The sequence below is a fragment of the Schistosoma haematobium genome, chromosome ZW, assembly GCF_000699445.3.
Source record: "Schistosoma haematobium chromosome ZW, whole genome shotgun sequence".
NCBI classification, from domain to species: domain Eukaryota; kingdom Metazoa; phylum Platyhelminthes; class Trematoda; order Strigeidida; family Schistosomatidae; genus Schistosoma; species Schistosoma haematobium.
This window is the reverse complement of record NC_067195.1, coordinates 23,639,717-23,658,172: the sequence shown is the minus strand read 5'-3', so window position 1 is coordinate 23,658,172 and position 18,456 is coordinate 23,639,717. Positions and strand designations below refer to the sequence as shown.

General features: G+C 34.7%; 1 protein-coding gene across 1 annotated transcript; it reads left to right on the top strand.

The window, feature by feature from the left end:
* Nucleotides 1-1,735: 1,735 nt before the first annotated feature.
* Nucleotides 1,736-17,666, top strand: MS3_00003067 (uncharacterized protein). The gene is made up of 4 exons (XM_051210748.1): nucleotides 1,736-2,256; nucleotides 8,326-8,703; nucleotides 12,785-13,652; nucleotides 15,491-17,666. The coding sequence occupies exons 1-4, from the start codon at nucleotides 1,883-1,885 to the stop codon at nucleotides 16,706-16,708; spliced, it is 2,838 nt and encodes a 945-aa protein (XP_051070767.1). The 5' UTR covers nucleotides 1,736-1,882; the 3' UTR covers nucleotides 16,709-17,666.
* The last annotated feature ends 790 nt before the right edge of the window (nucleotides 17,667-18,456 follow it).

Sequence of the window (18,456 nt, the reverse complement as noted above, 5' to 3'; positions counted from 1 at the left end):
TGTAATACAAGTTCAACGTATCACAATTACAAGTACACAACCAAAGTTCAATATATCTTAGCAGATTGGTTTTCAATCGGACATGATAGTAAACACCACATCTGATGAATTGAGGTTGAATAGTTGTGCACGTTCACAGGACACTGCTATTGCTCCTTAGTAAATCCGGTACAAGATTTCGAAAAGCATCCACAACTCGATTAGCATCTCTGATGGTCTGACAGCTGTTTGCTATCAAATTCACTGATGCCATGTTGATCCTTTTTTTATGGTTTGCGGACTTCTGTGGACACAAATAAACGTCATCACATCCAACAAGAAACAGACTAACGAATTCATTGCTTTCACATTGTTGTGGCTACCGGATGCCATAACGGTTGTTAGATCCTCATTACATTTAATTTCAGTGTCGCCTGCTATCAATGCGACACAAATCATTGCTGAATCCAATTGCCGTTGGTAGTACTTTCATCAGAAAGTTGACTTAACAAAGGCAAGTTATGTTTTTTGTGTAACTGTTGCTTGCATTTTATTCAACCTACGGTTATTTGTTGGTCTATGACAACAAAGGACGCTTGATAGATTCACTGTTGCTCTACGTCTACAAACACTTACTGACTTTTTTATGTTCAACTTATGGGACAAACGAAGTAATTAGTTATAATAATAATCAGTCACACCGTGTTATATTGATAGCTTATCGAATATATCTTAGAACCTCTTCGCTTCTGACTTCTGATTTCACCGGTTTGACAAGTTTCGATTATCAAAGGTGTTACTGGTTAAGGTGTTATCAAACTCCAAATACTTGTGTCATCTTCATACATCTCAGGCAAGTTTCTGTCTAGATATTTAAACATGTGTATATGATAATTTTCCCCTCATGTTATCAAACAAGAAGATATTTTTGAGAGATTTATGGAAATGTAAGTATCGTCAGTGGTATTTTCAATTGGGGTACCTATGTCTACAAATTCTTCCCCAAAACCCGGAGTTAGTGGGGAAATTGGACATCTCCCCTAAGTGCTCGATGTCAAGGAGGTTAACTGATTCTTATCCTTTGTTTTATTGTCATCCACTTTTTTCCCCTTTGGTTCATCCTTATTTCCCCTCTATTTGTTGCTGGGGTTATTGAAAAATGTGTCGTTTCCAACAAAAGTAGTCACCATACAGGCTTCAATTTCCGTCAAGTTAATAACTCCAGCTCGAAGCCACCAAACCAGACTAAATTTGACCTTCGTAATTTTAAATGACGGATTAATCTTAGAAAACCGTTTCAAACCAAGAAGCTATGACAATCTTTACGTATATTTGTGGGTAGTGCAAGTGCCGGAGTCTAAAAAATAGATCAGACGGTGTGCGATTCCATATACAGTCACCAATTCGGAGAAATTCCAGAGAACAATACTTTTGATGAAACCAGGGAAAAATCACTAGATATCACGCAACTAACTGTGATCAGTATAGCGGTTTTTTATCCTCTTCATACAAGGCTGAGTATAAGGTTGTAACCTAAGGCTTTATATACCATGATACAGGCGTATGAAACGAGCGGTTTTTGTATTCTCTCACAATTCATGACCGTCCAAGCACAAAATTCTTTAAAACGGCACGAAAACAAAGCAACATGATTTCTAAGCAAAGACTAATTTTCAGAATCAATTTCCTTATAAAGTAATCCTATTTCAGAGTGTATTTGTTTGAATTGATAATAAGTTTTTAAAATCAGGCGTTATCCTTCTTGTGATTGGCTGCCGAGATCGGTGCTGACTCATCGCTTGCTTCAGAGTACATACGACTTGTCCTTGTGCGCACAAAGCGCTTCCTTTGTGTCCTGAGGCGATCAGGGGTATTTCTGATCTTCAATGACACGTGATTACCAATGCCAGATAACAAATGTGACGAACCATTTGCTCAAAAGAACACTGATACTGTGAAGTCAACTCGTCCTTTGCATGTGATTACGCAATATGCGAGAGCGGATGTTTCTGAAATGCATTCTCCTGGCAGACCAACCAGTTTAGGACTGTGTTTAACAAACGCTTCAAATCTGACAGATCTCAAGAGCTGTTCCTTGTCGCTTCGTAATGTTGTATCTCAAGAAGTTTGTTATCAGCCATGGACGGTCCGAGCTGTAGACACCTCGGAGTTTGAGAAGCTTCTAGGACATCTTGGCAACAATGGTTCTACACCAGTGACCCCAACTAGTTTTTTAAACCCAAACAATATAACAGAGGATCAGGAGTTGTTTGCAGAGTAAGTTATGATTTAATGTTGGGCTAGAAATATCCGTACTTGTAATTATTTTCTGAAACAAACGTCATCCCACTTTAGCTTACTCGGTAATTCATACCCTTTCTTCAGTCACCAATTAAAGAGGAACGCAAGTTTAGTACTGACTACCGTAGTATTACCCTAGCATCTTAGACCGTGTGGATCGATCTGATCACAGTAGAACATACCTGTTTCTCATTTTTCTCCGAATTCTGAGCTCAATTTTATCGTGTACTTTTCGTTCCATACAAGCTGTTTTCTTTCGGCCTATTGCTTTCTAGTAAGAAGAGTCAACCTGCTGTGCTCGACTTCCGTCTTGTAGATATCTTCTTTGAAGTCACAAAAGATAGGTGTTTATATTGTTGCTAGCCGTCATAAAACCACCCCTAATTGTCCTACACTCATAGATATAAATAGCTGAATTTGTCCTTTTATCAATGACTAAACTTGGTGCTACAAACTTTGGTTCGTCTTGGGTACATTTCAAGGTGCGTCTATTCTTTTGAAGTGACAGAAAACGTTTCCACACTTCAAACGAAGTCGAGTAGTTACTGAAAATCCGGATGGACATTCGTACCATTAAATTGACTAGAGCACATCTCAGAGTCACCGTGTATTGTTTAGATAGTAAGGAGTCAGGGGATCCAAATTTTTCTACCAGTGACCCTTACAACTAAGGCTTACTTAGTTTATTTAGCTTGGATCATTTCGTAAATAAATTACATTTTGTCTGTCAGGGTTGGAAGTCAATCCACTTTTGTCTGGCCAGCTTAGAGATCGAATATCTGCGAGAGTTAGTTTATCCCAATCATAGACTGCCCCTAGACATTTACATCATCAATAAACTGGGTGGTCTCGGAAAACATTCACGTAGTTCTTTTGTGTATATTAAAAAGAACAACGGGTCTAGAAATGTACCATACTAGACAATAATAAAGTAAGACAATTTAAAGTAGCCGATCACCACTAAACCTCTGTTTAGTGGTGAAACTGACTAAATTGAAGGCCCTTAAAAATAAATGACTCACATTGTGTAACAAATCTGGGGAGCTTAGTAAATAACAAGTTGCATGTTTGTCACAGAAAGTTTTAAAGATAATTCTATGCGATCAACCGTTTTAAATGTGGCTCTCTTTGCGTTGCGAAATTTGACCACAGTCCCTTGGCTAGTCACGTTCATTGATTAAGCGAAAATCTCGTTATAATTATAGAAAAATTAGATATACGATCAGAATTCTTTAGTCTCAGACTCCATAATTAGCTAGTTATTTGCTTCAGAAGATTTTTGCAACTCAGTAACCAACTACACGTCAATGTACTCGACTTTGTGTATTTGCTCGTTACTCTGTGACTCACACCTAGTTATTGAGCGTCGATCGCCTCGTCAGTTAGGTCATCCCTGTTAAGATGTGTTTCTTATGGTCGTTATTTGACTTGCAAACCTATTCGTAGATTAGCATTTTCTCATCGAACTACTAGTAAGTAGCTTGAAACAATATCTCGTTGATGTTATACATGGCATTGTTCTTTCTGTGAGAAGTCTACTATTATAACTAACGTGTTCAACTCTAGGTCAATGAAATTCTTTAAAGCTGGTTTCAGTCCGTTTTTACATAGTCATGTATTCTTAGAGGAATTAAGGTGTTCACAGTTCAATCAAACTCATTTATTGTGAAAGTGAATAGTCTATTTATAATTTGATAACATTCCATAACTTGTATTTTGTGTGATTTCGTATCATACAGAGTAGCAATTCACCAATTCACTTTCTTGCTTTGTTCATTCAGTAGTGTTAATATCGAAAATAACATCTAGATTTCGTTTGTTGAACTTATGGGTACAACCCTGCAGAAACAGCTGTTAATGAATTTGCAACTATAAGCCTAAAGCGGACTTCTCTCTCAACACTTCTCGATTGCAGTAGTTATTATTAAGTCAGTATTTCTTTTATATTACCGAAGTTATTTGTATCTGAGTAAATCATAGCAGAAAGTGGTATGAGTGTGTTGACTCAAGTTGTCACCCTTTTGTTAAGAACAGTAAGGGAATATGATAAATTAGAGGACAGGTTAATTAGTTCGGGCTATATAAACTATGTAGTAGTAAAACATTCATTTGACAAAATAGGCTGTAAGTGTGCTTGTACTCTTGGGAGTTATTTTAACCCACCCCTCCTGTTTCTAGTCACTAGCTTCTCTTGTCAGAAACATGAACGATCGATTTTGAGTTTGTTGTTCCATCCTAATTCGTGAAATTATATTGTCTTTGTTGAAGTACAACTAGATTCCTTCCAGTTTAGTTATTTTCGAGGCATAGAGACAATGAATAACGGTAAAAGTCAGATTCACCACGTAAAGTAATCGACTATCGTTCAGTCATAGCTGTAAAATTTATTCAACTTTTCACGTTTTTGGCAATTGTGACTTAGTTTAATCGTATTGCTGACTGCACTGAGTTGTGACGGTAGCAAGATGCTTTCCCCAGATAGCCATCATTTGGAACAATACTGCCTCCCCACAAGAAAGGAGGGGTAAGGGAAAATCAGCCCTAAAAATAGCACATCTCACCTTGCCCCATAAACTTCTGTCTTTGACAGTAAGGCCTTTAAAATGCACAGCTAGCATATCAAAAACTAGCCTCAGAAAGGCTGGGCGTGTACGGCCCCAAGAAATTGTCTCTTAGTCTCCATAGTCATACTTTCAGGTCACTAAAACCACTAATCTAGTTTTTTTCTCGGATGCCTCAAAAGGTATCGTTTGACGGTCTGGAAGGTTGGACCGGGAAAACAACACATCTAACAGCACTCAAGATCATCTTATTCACAAATAAATCCCTCTTTAACTTCCTAATATTTCTTCTATTTTCACTCGGAGTCCTCATCTTTGATCTTCAGCCTCCTCCACATTACTCATCTTTGTTGGCGATTTGAGCTTATAAAATTATTCCTGGCATTCTTGAAGTTTGTTTTATGGTTTTCAATGTTCAGATCTTATATCAAACTAGATAACAAGCTTCATTAACTAAGGCTTTAGAGTTTTGTGCCATCGACATATTCTGCGTCTTCAAAATACGCGTACAGACTCCAAGCTTGATCATTTACCGACCTCAGTCAATATAAAGAATCGGATCGACTGACTACTAGTGTATATAAACATCTGACTTCTACTCGTAGCCTAATTGGGTAGGTGTGGTATTAAGTTCAAAAGGCGAGCACACTTTCTTGGACCGAATTCTAATAGACAGTCATTCGTGCTTTGTCCTACCAAACGAGACAGTAAAAACACGCAATGGTATGGACACACACTTTTGCCCTGTCTACTAACTCAGATCGACTACAATTCAGATAAAGGGAAAAATGAGTTAGCGTTCCGTCTTCCTTCAAAAGTCAAAGCTCAGACGTAATTTTGGAAGTCATAACTAATCTAAAGCAAAGGAAAGAAGACCCGAACTGATCAACTTCGGGAGTTTTTAAGAATGGTCCTCCAGTTTTAACAATTTAGTTGATTGAGATATTGGCTAGGGTCTGGGGACTGGACGTAATCCGACATGACTGATCTGTCGCTGATTGTTATCGTTTATAAGAAAGGATAGAAATCCTCTTTTGATAACCACAAATGGAATAGTGTCTAAAATATTATCTTCAATAATTATCCGACACATAACTGGACTGGTTTCTAATCTGGATGTAAATATCTAAATCAACTGTCCACCCTTCGTCAGGTTTCGGAACATAGACATACCAGCACCCGATTATAGTTGTATTTTTTGACTTCAAGGCACCCTTTGACTCAGGTGATTGACAAGTTTAATGGCAACCTTCTTCGAGCTCTATTCGAACACTACTGGTCGACTCACTGCTTATGACGAACTGTTATCGTAATTGATGACTTGAAATGATGTTCACCAGGGTTGTCCACTCTTTTGTCATAGAGATGACGCTCAGTAACTCATCAAGATTCTCTTATTGACTTAAAGTACGTGTATGACAACCCTGTTTAGCTAAGACTGACAAAAGTCTGTATTCTAATCATCTTGAGCAGTCGTGTAAGCATGTTTGGGATGTGTTTTTCTCCCTTTAAATGAAATCGTTGCTTTAGGAATGATTTTCTTCTATAAGCAAAGTAATTTTAAGAAGATTAGTTAGACTTCACCTGCTTTAAAAGTTTCATCAGCTCTGTTGCTTTGGTGTCTCACGAAATTTCGGCACGGATCTAAAAATGCTCAGTTGACCTTTGACTACCGATTTACCATTACTGTGGTTAGGCAAAGATAAGGTACTAGGTAAGGATGGCAGATCGATTAGTGTTGTAGGGAATCAACTGAGGTGTTTGGGTCATCTGTTACTGTGCATCTTCAAAGACCGCTTACCTCGACGGGTGATGTCTAGTGCCGGAGTAGATTGAAAGGAAGCTAGGGATGGATAAACCGAAACGTCATTAGTTTCCTATTGCATTGACTTTAATTGGTACTATAATGAGCATTTCTATAAAGTCTGACGTAATTTATTGGTTTCAGAGTCAGAATTACCATCTTAGTGTGTATGACTTGCGATTTCATTTGCCTTCCTCCATTCTAATGAAGGTCTAATTTAATGTATTTGTTAACTGATTACATACATCATATAGTCCACATAATTATAAGCTGTCTATTCACTTTGCACAAATAAACTTTATTTTAAATGCTGAACTTTTTATTTTTAGTACAAATGAAGTCAACTTTAGTATGTGTATCTATACTAACTACCGACCACATTTCGAAAATTGAATTTCTTTCGTTAGACTTCTGAACTTCGATTACTGTTTTATTTTCGTTATCGAGATGATTCTTTACATATGTTAAAATATTATCATAGGCTAGCTAAACTAAAGTTTCAGTTAAACCATCTTCAGTTACTTCATAAAGTGCTTATTTTTATTTGAAGATGTTTTAAAATCTCGTCAGCTATTATTGCATTTCTGTGGCCTACAAAGTTTTGGAGTTATACAAAAGTGTCCAAATGGCTAATTCACAGTGTATCAGAAAGTTAAACCTTATTTTTAAATAACCCAGTTTGTTATGAAAGTAGTGCCCCATTACTCACAAAGAGTATTTGCTGCTTAATAAACACTAGTTTTTATTCCAAACAATTTAGTCGCACTATCCACGTAAGTTCTTGAAAATTATTCCAAAATAGTATGGTAAAATACTCTTTATGTAAATTTTTATTTCATCATAACTAGTTTCATTATTTATCATATTCTAGCGGTATTATCGTTTCGAGTAACAGGTATATATTAACTACTTCGATGTGTTCGCTCTTGATACGTAAAAATTGGCCTTATTGTTAGGCTTATCGTGTTCAGTAAATAAGGCAAAGTAGCTGATACTTTTGTGAACTCCTACTGTTTAAGCTCCTTAAGATACGTAACACATTCTTAACAGAAATCCACCTCAAGTGGTGTAAGAGTATATATATATATAACGTTGGTCGAACTCATAGAAAGGTTTAGGCCTTTTAGTTTATTTTAGCTAGTCAGTATACTTAATTACTTCTGTTATCCATTCACCATCTGGACATTTGTATGAACCACACTTTTAGTAGGGTACAGTAATACTCCCGGGCTACCCCGACCGAAGTACCTGGACTGTGGTTCAGGCAAACAACTTGTTGGTTAAGGGTTTAACGCCTCTGCCACACAACAAGTCTGTTTAAAAGCTAAATACAAGGACTTATTCTAAGTTACTGGCTTGCTTTCGCTGTCTTAGATTTCATTCGTTTGATATAGGTCACAAGGTTGTTGATAAATGTACAATCTGGTTTGGTTTTGATACACAGCTTAACACTCGACTAAATTTTATTTTCTGTCTTTCATCTGCTTTCTGGTAATGTACAGTTTGTTTATCAAGATGAATTTAGGTCTCATTATTTGCTTTTCAGTTTTTAAATGATGTCAAAACATCATCGAGCCAAATCAAACAATACCAGCATTTACGACATAAATTACTACATTTATCCAGCTAGTATATTAATGCTCAAAGTTACCGGTTAATGTATTTTACTTATTCTTCTAGCAATTTTTCTCGAACTTTGAACAAAGTTAAAGCTGAACAAGAGGGATGGACAATAATTCCAAATTCATCATCTTTCGATAGTGTTATTACTGAATCAACTAGTTCTTCCTTTGAAAAGCAGGTCCAATCAAACCGAAATGTTTCCATGTCTTTTATGGAGAGTTACACTAACGGTGCCGAAACTTTAAATTCCATAAAGTCAGAAAGCGATCAAACCAATCCATCCGTACACGTTTCCGACCCAATGAAAATAAATTCACCAAATTTAACCGATGAACCACTGGTATTACTAAGCGGTACGTCCAATGAAAATCATACGGTAGCCCAATCCAGTATAAATTCAATACAAAAACATATCGCAAGTTCCAAATCCAGTTCGTAAGTTGGAAGTGTATATCTATCTCGTCGCTTTTTGTGTTATCCAGCTTTTTATGGAATATGTAGAAACATGACTTGTGCTCTTTACTGAATATGATCCGAGCGTTCCTCAATCTTGATGTAAGATCACAATCTAAATAACACTGAATTCCAAAGGGAAATGAAGTCGATATGTCATCTCGCTTTGTCCTTGATCTCTTCTTTTCGACAGTGAACCTTCACATTTCACTAATCACATTAATGTTAAAACACTAGTTTTTTAAAAGAACTGTTTCCCAATCAACAAAAGCGCCAAAGTTCATGAGCCTCTTCTCATTATTTGGATACTTTAGAGACTAAATTTGTTATGTCCTTGAAGCGTAATAATAATTGGGAACTTTTTCACAATATCGTAGCACTATGGATTTAATGGAACGATATCTGCTGCCTACTGGCTGACCTGGTCAGTCAATAGTATCAATTTTCCCCACGCATGAATACCACACGTACTTTTCAGTTGTAAAATAAGACAAAGAATAGCAGCTTGGGATCAGTTATTCTTTAATTACCCTCCAACTGGTAGTGACGGACGAGAAATATATACGAACTAAAACATTTATTAATTGATTTGCTTGGAAATGTATTAACTATCGCTTTTGGAAATCAGTAACTAAGTAACCAAGTTCAAATTTCAGTGGGTGTAGCAGTAGAACGGTGGTTTGTAGTTAGGTACTCAACATCTAGCCAATAAACCCCAATTTCAGACCCCCTCCACTTAGTTTGGTTTGTGCGTAACTCATATTCGAATACCTGTTGAATGAGTTAATCTTAGTTTTAATTACCAAATTTCATGATGTAGTAGAGTTAAAAACCCGAAAAATTGCTTCGAAAATAAATGAAAGCCAATATCTGTTTGAGCGTGTGATGGTGGGGAGTAGTTGCTGATAACCTCGTACGGGGACCAAAGTGCAGAGGGAAACTAACAAATCTGCTATTTTCAACTTACCATTCATACAACTATAGTTCAAATTTGAATATATATGCGCATATATATTCGGCGCACTCCTGTACCAATATATATGTGTTCAAATAAAATATAAATATAGTTCGAATTTGAAATAAATGTCAACTATAACAATCTTAGGCCTCTGTCAACGATCTTCAAGTATAACAGTTCTAAATCACTAAGCGAAAGTATTTGCTGAGTGTCTGTCTAAAACTAGTGTGAATCTCTGTCGGTTTCAAGGTTAGCCCAGTTGTATTGATAAAATCTTTGTTTCCTTAAAATTTCTAAAATTAGTGGTATTTTTCCCATCACCCTTTCGGTGTACTCCACAACCAAACCACAGCATTTAGCTTGAATGAGAATAGTTTGTATTAGTGGTTCACTTTAGAAATAATGCAAAGTAACTTTACCAGGTTAATACAAGATCTGTGCAATCGTATACGAGTTAATGTGAGAGATTTTGACTTTGTTAGCTATAAGCGGTATTCTCTAGAGATGTTTACTTTAACCCGTCAACGTCATTATGAGGGTTTTAATAGAGGCAGTAACATCTGTTTTTTATTGTTACGGGTTTCATGACATGAAGATGAAAAGCACGTTATTTATTCAGTTCTTACACTTTATCTGTGTATGAATTTTATATGAAAAACAGCATTATTGACATAAGTACTGATGCATATCTTACTAAAGTGTGCGCAGTTAGGTTTATGGTATTATAGCTACTTATTGGTTTAGATTTTTGTGAATGTTGGCGTAGGCTATCAGTCTATTCTATTTATGTTACTTTAAAAAAATAGAGCTGGGTTTAGTTTTTCTGGTGCAATTTTCAAAACTAATTACCTTATCTCGATTAATTTCTATACATAAATCATCGTTGTCTCACTTGATTGCCTCACGCATAGACCTTTACTATTCGAAAAGGAATTCCGTTTAGTGTCGGAAAACGATTACTGTTTATATCGCGTTTCATCCGTGTTCTTAACATTATCGTTAGTAAACAGAGAAAATATTAATAATTCTAGAAAACAGTTGAAGAAAAAAAGATAACAATGTTTAATCTGCTGGCTAACTTAACTCATTTACTCTGAGAGTGATTTCGATCACGAGGATTTTTTAAAAATTGTCACATGTGTTTGTGTGCATTTATTGAATTTGGCTGCTTTTTAAGAAACCAGAAAAAAATAACCAATACAGAAAATTGTCGTTCTAATGATTTTTTTGTTACAATCTGTTTACCATAATTTAGTCACTTAACTGTTCATAGTGGCATCATTAGTAGCTTATTGTTGTTATTATAGAAAAGATTTTCAGTTTTGTTTTTGAATAACAGTCTTAATAAGCGGTTTTTAAAAAGAAGAGTTATGTATTAAAGTATTTTCTCAAATTGTAATGATCGCTAGCAAATTTTGTGTGTTCATTGATTAAGTGGTAAAATGTATCTGTTTTAACCACCAAAATAACATTTATTTTATGCTTGTGTTTGTTGAATAGTGATTTGTTGGTTAGTATACTTCTTTGTAATGCAAGAAATGCCAACTAGGTACACAATAATGTTATGTACCGCTTGATAGGGTTTTACATTGAATCTTACAGAATAATTTAGTCACTAATCCAAACCCTGTTCTAAGTGTTATTCTACTCATGTATATTATTGCACAACTGACACTGATAATAACGTTATTTACTGAATAATAACGTCATACACTAGAATGATACCATTGTCACAGGTGTCTGAGAAAAGAGCCGATACACTTGTCGATCTATAGACCTACCAAACTATCTGAATGCTAAATTATTAGAAAAGTCTGCTAGCATCTTGCTAACCCCACTACATGAATGCCTCAGTAGCCGTAAAGCATATATGTCAACCCAATGCTATTTTGGAACGCTATTGCTTTTATTCGGTATTATTCAATTTTACTTTCTCCTTTTAACTCTCTTATCGTCGGAATTCAACAGATTGTTCTGAAAAAGTGTATTAGGCTTCTAACTTGGTTAACGACATCAAACTTACATATTATCCAATCTTATTTTAATAAAATGTAATTCAGTGTCAAAGTTATTTACTGGTTGTCGAAATCGATATGTATACCTTGCTGAGCCTGTCTCTTAAGTCAAAACAATGACGAGTCATAGAAGTTTATCGACTCTTCCGTGTATGTTTGTAACTCCATAACTACCAGTTGAATCAGATTGATTAGATTACACTTGACATAGCACGACCAAATAATCGTAGCTGTGAACATACGTAAAATGTAACTATGAAGTTGGGAATTCTTGATCGTGCTTTGCTTTCATTCTCTACTGCTCCATCATTTTGGAAGGAATTTGGTCCCAACGACGTGTTCACATAGTGAAGTATATTGTCCTATGAGTTCATCATATAATGTAGTATTGTATCATTGTCTTGGATATATATATATATATATATATATATATATATATATATATATATCAAAACGGTGTTTATACTACACATTACTTTACAACTCAATATCCTACAGGAAAAATCTCAACAACAACCAACTTATGACATATGTCTGAATAAAAGTTATTTGAATAAGGTTGTAGTGCGTGTTCCATCTCCGTTAATGATCACAGCTTATGTTAGCCTTATGGTCTTATTTTTGTTTTCATTTCTTTTCATCCGAATTAATCGTCCAAGCAAAATAATTAAAATCTTTAGTGAATGCTTCTGTCTCTTTTCCTATCTAAATCTACCATAATTTTATATTGTTTGATATGATACCATTGTGTATTGAGTTTTTCTTTCAATAGTAATAAACTACTTACGTATATTCAATCTTTATCAGTTTCAGGATTGAGTATACAATATCATTTCCATTCACTATAATGCAGTTGAATATTAGCCTTATTTTAATACAGTAAATAATCGTACATAGTAATCATATTTGATAATTGGTTGTAAACGGTGTCGAACAAATATGGCTGAAGTAAGTTCTTTTACGTATAGTTTGTCACCTTAGTACAATATCTCTCAGAATAAATATGACTTATTTGGTTATAGTTACAGTTTGTGTCTGGTTAAGTAGTAACTCAGTTCCAATGTATGATTTTCTTAAAATGTCTCTTTAGCTCAACCTCTAATCCATTCCAAGAAAATTTTTATTCCAATATCCTATCAACTTCTAATTCAAATCCTAGTAATATCCATAGGACAAATACAGAAATCCATTGGGTAGCTAGTCTACCTACTATTTCATCCATTGCCAATGGGTTAAAACAAGCTGTTGCAGATCGTAGATGCGGTTCCACAGATTTCTGTTCAAATTTAGACTCACTTTCTTCAGAATCACGCTTTACAAATTCAGTTTATCCTCACGATAGTATGGGATCTCATAGAATATCAGAAACTGTTTTGACATCAACTGAAAATATTTTATGTAATAATGATAATAACGACCCAGTTCACTGTAGATTATCACAGAAATTACCAATTTTAACCCCGTGTAATCCTGAACAACAGGCTTCTGATATTCTTGTTCATTATGCTATTCAAGAGAATCACAATACTGTTCAGATGAATGGTTCATGCAGTGAAGGTATTGGTGATGACTTGGTAGCATCATCATCTAGTTCAAGATTGTGTGCCAATGATTCATCTGATTTTGGGATAAGAAATGCTCTCAATGAACTATATTCTTCCGCTCGTCCAACTCTACCTAATGTCGGGGAGTGTAGAATTTTAACTCCTGTTTTATCATCAATTCCTGAGTCAACATCAACTGATGGTAATCCATGTAATGAAAGTACACAAAAGACTCCTGCTCATATTTTTGTTAGCTGTCAGTCGACTACACCTCGAGATAATTCAAATCACCTCTTAGATAACCATTTGAACCCAACTTCGATCGCTAGTCAGTCACCTGGCTCTTCAGGTATTCATAACAGCGACAGCATGTTAAACAGAAATGATATCTGTCTATCGCGTCCACCGGAGTCTGTAAGTTGCTTCTCATTATTAAAATGTAATTCACTTTTAAAACCACATACTCAGTACCTTAGTAAAACGATAATTAGACATTACTATTGAATTTGTATTTAGTGAGCTTCACTGCGACTGTTCTCGTATATTGGTTCGATAACATTTATCACCTATGTTGATAGTTTCGTTAAGTTATTTCGATTTGAATAATTCGGTTTTGACAGACTTCATATTCATTCATGTCCGATGTAAATATGTGCACAGTAATCTCGTTACTATGACTGATATATTTTACTGTCAACACCTAATGTTGATCAACACATTGACCTTTTCACCTTCATTTTTGATAATCCGTACTTTTAAGCGAAATGTAGTTATGTTTCAAAATACAGTGCTTGGTATGAAAGCTTGGTAATGGTGAACAGGATACACTTGTTGTGAACACTCGGGGTAAATCAGGATCCAAATATCCTGGTGACGATCTCACAGATGTGTACTTATTGTTGATTTCAAAAGTCAACCAAGCGCTCCGTGACTGGGTCTAAACAAACGGTCATTTGTACGTTGTCCGATTGGATGGAACTCGAAAAGATGGTGGTATATATCAGCACTTGTTCATAGCCTGCTTATCAACGTGCTGAAGGGATCCTGAATGAATTAATAGATAATTTCTTTCAAAAGCTTTTTAGTCTCTAAAATGGTTAGTGCTCAGATGTAGTAGTTGTGGCGGACAAACTAAACCAACAAAAAAATTTTGGTGGGAACTTAATCGTTCCGGCTCAGCAAACCAGGTAATGGAACATTTCATCTGAAGCTATCCTGAAGTAACCATTTATTCCTAACAAGCACTAACTTAAAGCATAAAAAACATTATAGCAACCTTTGATATTGATTCAACATTATTACAAATAAACTATCTTGCTGATAGTCATTATTGAGGAGAGCCAGTGAGAGACATCCGAAATATATGCAGACTGCAACCGCAAACTGTCACAAGAGTACATTTGCTAGATGCCTTACTAGGCATTGCGATTTCCGGTTTTCTGTAACATTTTCAAATAACTTCAACCAAAAGGTTAAGGACGTCTGGTGGGTTTTGGAATCCTACTAAATTAATTGGTCTTCGGAAGTTGTTGATAATGATCTCTTAATACTACAAGGAACAAAGACAACTTAAACTCACGAAAATTCTGCGCGATAATCGTGACTATTCGGTAAACAATTAAAAAAGCATTGAAACACTGAGCTGTAATCCAAGAACATTTATGATACGTTTTCCTTTCCATAAATTGAAAATGTTCATTCATTATCAAAAATGCATTTACCACATTACGAATCTTTATCTTACCGGCCCTAGTGACCTAGGACCTGAGGAGTTATCGGTGGTGGTACAAAAAGCTTTTGACTGAGTCGTACCGAAACTAATAGACTTCTTGATTAGAGTTTGAGAGATAATTGTAATCATTGTTTAGTAACTAGGTAATATGACAAAATCAGTTTCAGTAGCTCAGTTACATTCATCCTTTCTATTCCTCTAAATCATGTCCTCAGACTCATTACGTACCTACTTTTTTGAACTGATTCATCTCTTTTCAGCAGTATTTGTCTAGTTTTTCATCACAGTTGAGATTATTACTAACATTCCTTTGATTTTAATTAAGTTCCTTTCCTTTCATTGTACTAGTACTGGGTGCAGTAACTTGAATTAACTGAAATCCATACAATTTCATACATCTCTCACTGACTGGAACACATATATTTGTATAATCAGTTTCTGTAACTTCGGTATGGTGTTATTTTTCCCACTTTGTGCCTGTATACTGTCATGAAAACTTATTTTTTTCTTATTTATTCAGCATACCAATGGAAATTTACACAGTCAACAGTTCGAGGAAATGTATTGTACACTTGGTAACCACTTTTCTGATAAGTCATTATTACTCCAATCAAACAATAGATTTACAACAACCAGTCATTTAATCTCATGTACTAATCCTGTATGTGATTCCCTTCTGGATGCTCATATGTTACAAAGTTTGAGGTCACCTGGAATACCGAGCACTGATATAAAGCAAGGTTCTGTTAATTCTGTGTTTAATCTCACACCAATCCCTTCATTTTTATCCGATGAAAGTAATGGTGATCTTGATCAGAGAAATAATTATTTTCAGCAGTTGTCAAATTCTAAGTCAGATACAATTGATATGACTTCATTTACTGCAGTAACCAGTTGTTTAAATCCCTTTTCTGCTGAACCATTATCATTAGTCACTAATTCAAACTGTCTCAAAAAATCTAGACGTCATGGTGCAGGGAATAAAAAGTCACGTATGAATGCTTTGAATACTAATTCTGGATTACCAGTTGTTTGCGATAGTAGTACAGACATAATACCGACCCAAGGTATGTTCAATGATCCAAGTAAAAACAGTGTAAAGCGACCACGTAACTTAACGGGACGTGGAAGCTCAGATGTGACTGCTAAAATTCCTTCTAGTGTTTATAATAGTGAGAATTATTCAACTGCAAATCAACAGGCATATCGTGGAGATTCTAATAAGTGTTTCAGCGGTAAAGTTGAATCTTTGGCTATTGATGATGCGGATGATACTAGTGATCATTCAGAATCACTTAGCACAGGAACTGGTCATGCTGTTAGAGATAACACTCCAGTTTCTCCTTTAAATGAATTCGAACAGCATCATTTGAAATTGGAGAGAAAGCGTGCTCGTAATCGTGTTGCTGCACGTCGTTGTCGTGAACGTAAAATATCACTTATCAGATCGTTAGAAAATCAAGTAGCTGAACGTGATGCTCAAGTAAGAAATTTAGAGGATACACTAGCTCGGTATAGAGCTGAAGGTGAACAATTAAGATTACATGTAGAAATGCTAGCAAGTTCATATCCTAGTTTAAAAGCTGAGTTATATCGGTTCCCTTTTCTTTTCCAACCATCATCGTCGCATGCACAACCACCACCGCCTCAACAACAACAGCAACAACAAACTTCTAATCAAACTACTCCATTAAAATCAGAACTTCCAGACACATCATCGTCAAAGCATTTCACTTGAAAAGGTCGAATAATTACAACTAAAAATACCATCGATATATTTTTATAGTTTCTTTGACACAAAGTTGTAAGACAGTTTCTTTTTCCTCCGCTTGTTTGTTTTTGTTACGGCATTTTAATCCACAAGCCATATTTTCTCACTTTTCGTTTTTGTCATAATGATTTCTATATTTTTTGATTTTTTTTAAGAAACAAAGCTCTTTTTAGGTTTTAATGATGAACGGACCATATGTATACATACGTACATCATACTTTTCTATAAATCATTTCACATTTCCTTTCTGTCCTATGTTTATTATCTCCTAGTTGTGTTTGGAAAATTATATGTAGTTTTCAGTCTGGTTTTTCGTCTGTTCTAACGTATTTAATTCATATGATCTTACGTTTATCATACTATCTCATAATCGTGTAACAATTAGGAATGACCTACTTTACCGGTTATTATGTAATTATCATTATCTTCCATTTGGTTAAGACCATAATTGATATTCTGATGTTGATAAATGGAATCAGCGTCAATTTGTGCGCCTTTTTTTAAAGTTTTTTAAAAATTTTATATCACTAATGTTACTATTAGTATTATTACATCGGACTGGGAAATGTTTTTCCTAACAGATTAGAATTGTTTCACAGGTATTATTTTCGAAAAATCAATTTTGATTACAAAATGTTCATTCTCTTTTTGCTTTGATGGTTTTCTACACTTGACTGTTTTTAATTGTTACATATTCATTGTATTGCCTATCACTAAATAAGGTAAGTTGGCTGCTCATATTTTGTTTTTGTTAAAAGTTGGGAAGAAAAACATTGTCACTTTACGTATTAAGTCCAGTTGTTGTATTTCTGATCATTTCTTTTATATATACACATTTTCTGTCTATATATGTTTTATGAAATATGCACATATATTGCCTTTATTATATAAGTCATTGTAAGCCAAATGCTATATATATATATATATATATATATATATATATATATATATATATATATATATATATATATATATATGGTAGCCTCTTTTATTCCCTGGAGGTTCCATCCAACCCGGTTTAAAGAATACACACATTTCATATATACATTATTACCAACATAAATATAATAGATAAATCTGCAAATGTATATGAATGGTTGGTGTTCTTTTAGAATTTTCCATATGCCTTCTTTTTTCGTTTTTCTGATGTTGCTTATGTTTGAATATGCAGTATTAATGATTAAACTATTTTATACATGTACCACTATTCTCTATATACATACACATTATCCTGTTTTCTATGAACTTTCTGGTTCTGTTAATGGGGAACAATTTTATTCATGCTCCGTAGTTTGTAACTTATCTTATTATACGTAAATACAAATGTAATGTGCCTTCTATGTTGCTGCAAAGAATATAATATTGTTGTATACGAATTATATATATATAATCGGTATATTGTGAAATTTAGGCAACATATTATTTACGTGTATGGCTTTTGTCATCATGCATTTATTCTATCAAAAGGATAATTAAACTTACTTCTTATTCATCTACAGGCAGGTACATTATCTTTTTAAAATTATTTTTAATGTAATGCTCATTCTTTCTACGTAATTTTCCCCGCCATCCATAGCGCCGTTATATATATATATATATATATATATATATATATATATATATATATATAGTTTTCTTCTATTCGACCATTTCACCTTCCTCTTCATTACTAACTGGTTCTAAGTGAATAACGAGTGATTATCTGTTATCCTTTG

What these genes read in the sequence shown, in the direction of transcription:
- MS3_00003067 (XM_051210748.1), top strand. Translation starts at nt 1,883, where the DNA reads ATGCCAGATAACAAATGTGACGAACCATTTGCTCAAAAGAACACTGAT. An exon ending in GATCAGGAGTTGTTTGCAGA is followed by an intron (nt 2,257 to 8,325) that starts GTAAGTTATGAT and finishes TTATTCTTCTAG; the next exon opens with CAATTTTTCTCGAACTTTGA. An exon ending in GCAAGTTCCAAATCCAGTTC is followed by an intron (nt 8,704 to 12,784) that starts GTAAGTTGGAAG and finishes ATGTCTCTTTAG; the next exon opens with CTCAACCTCTAATCCATTCC.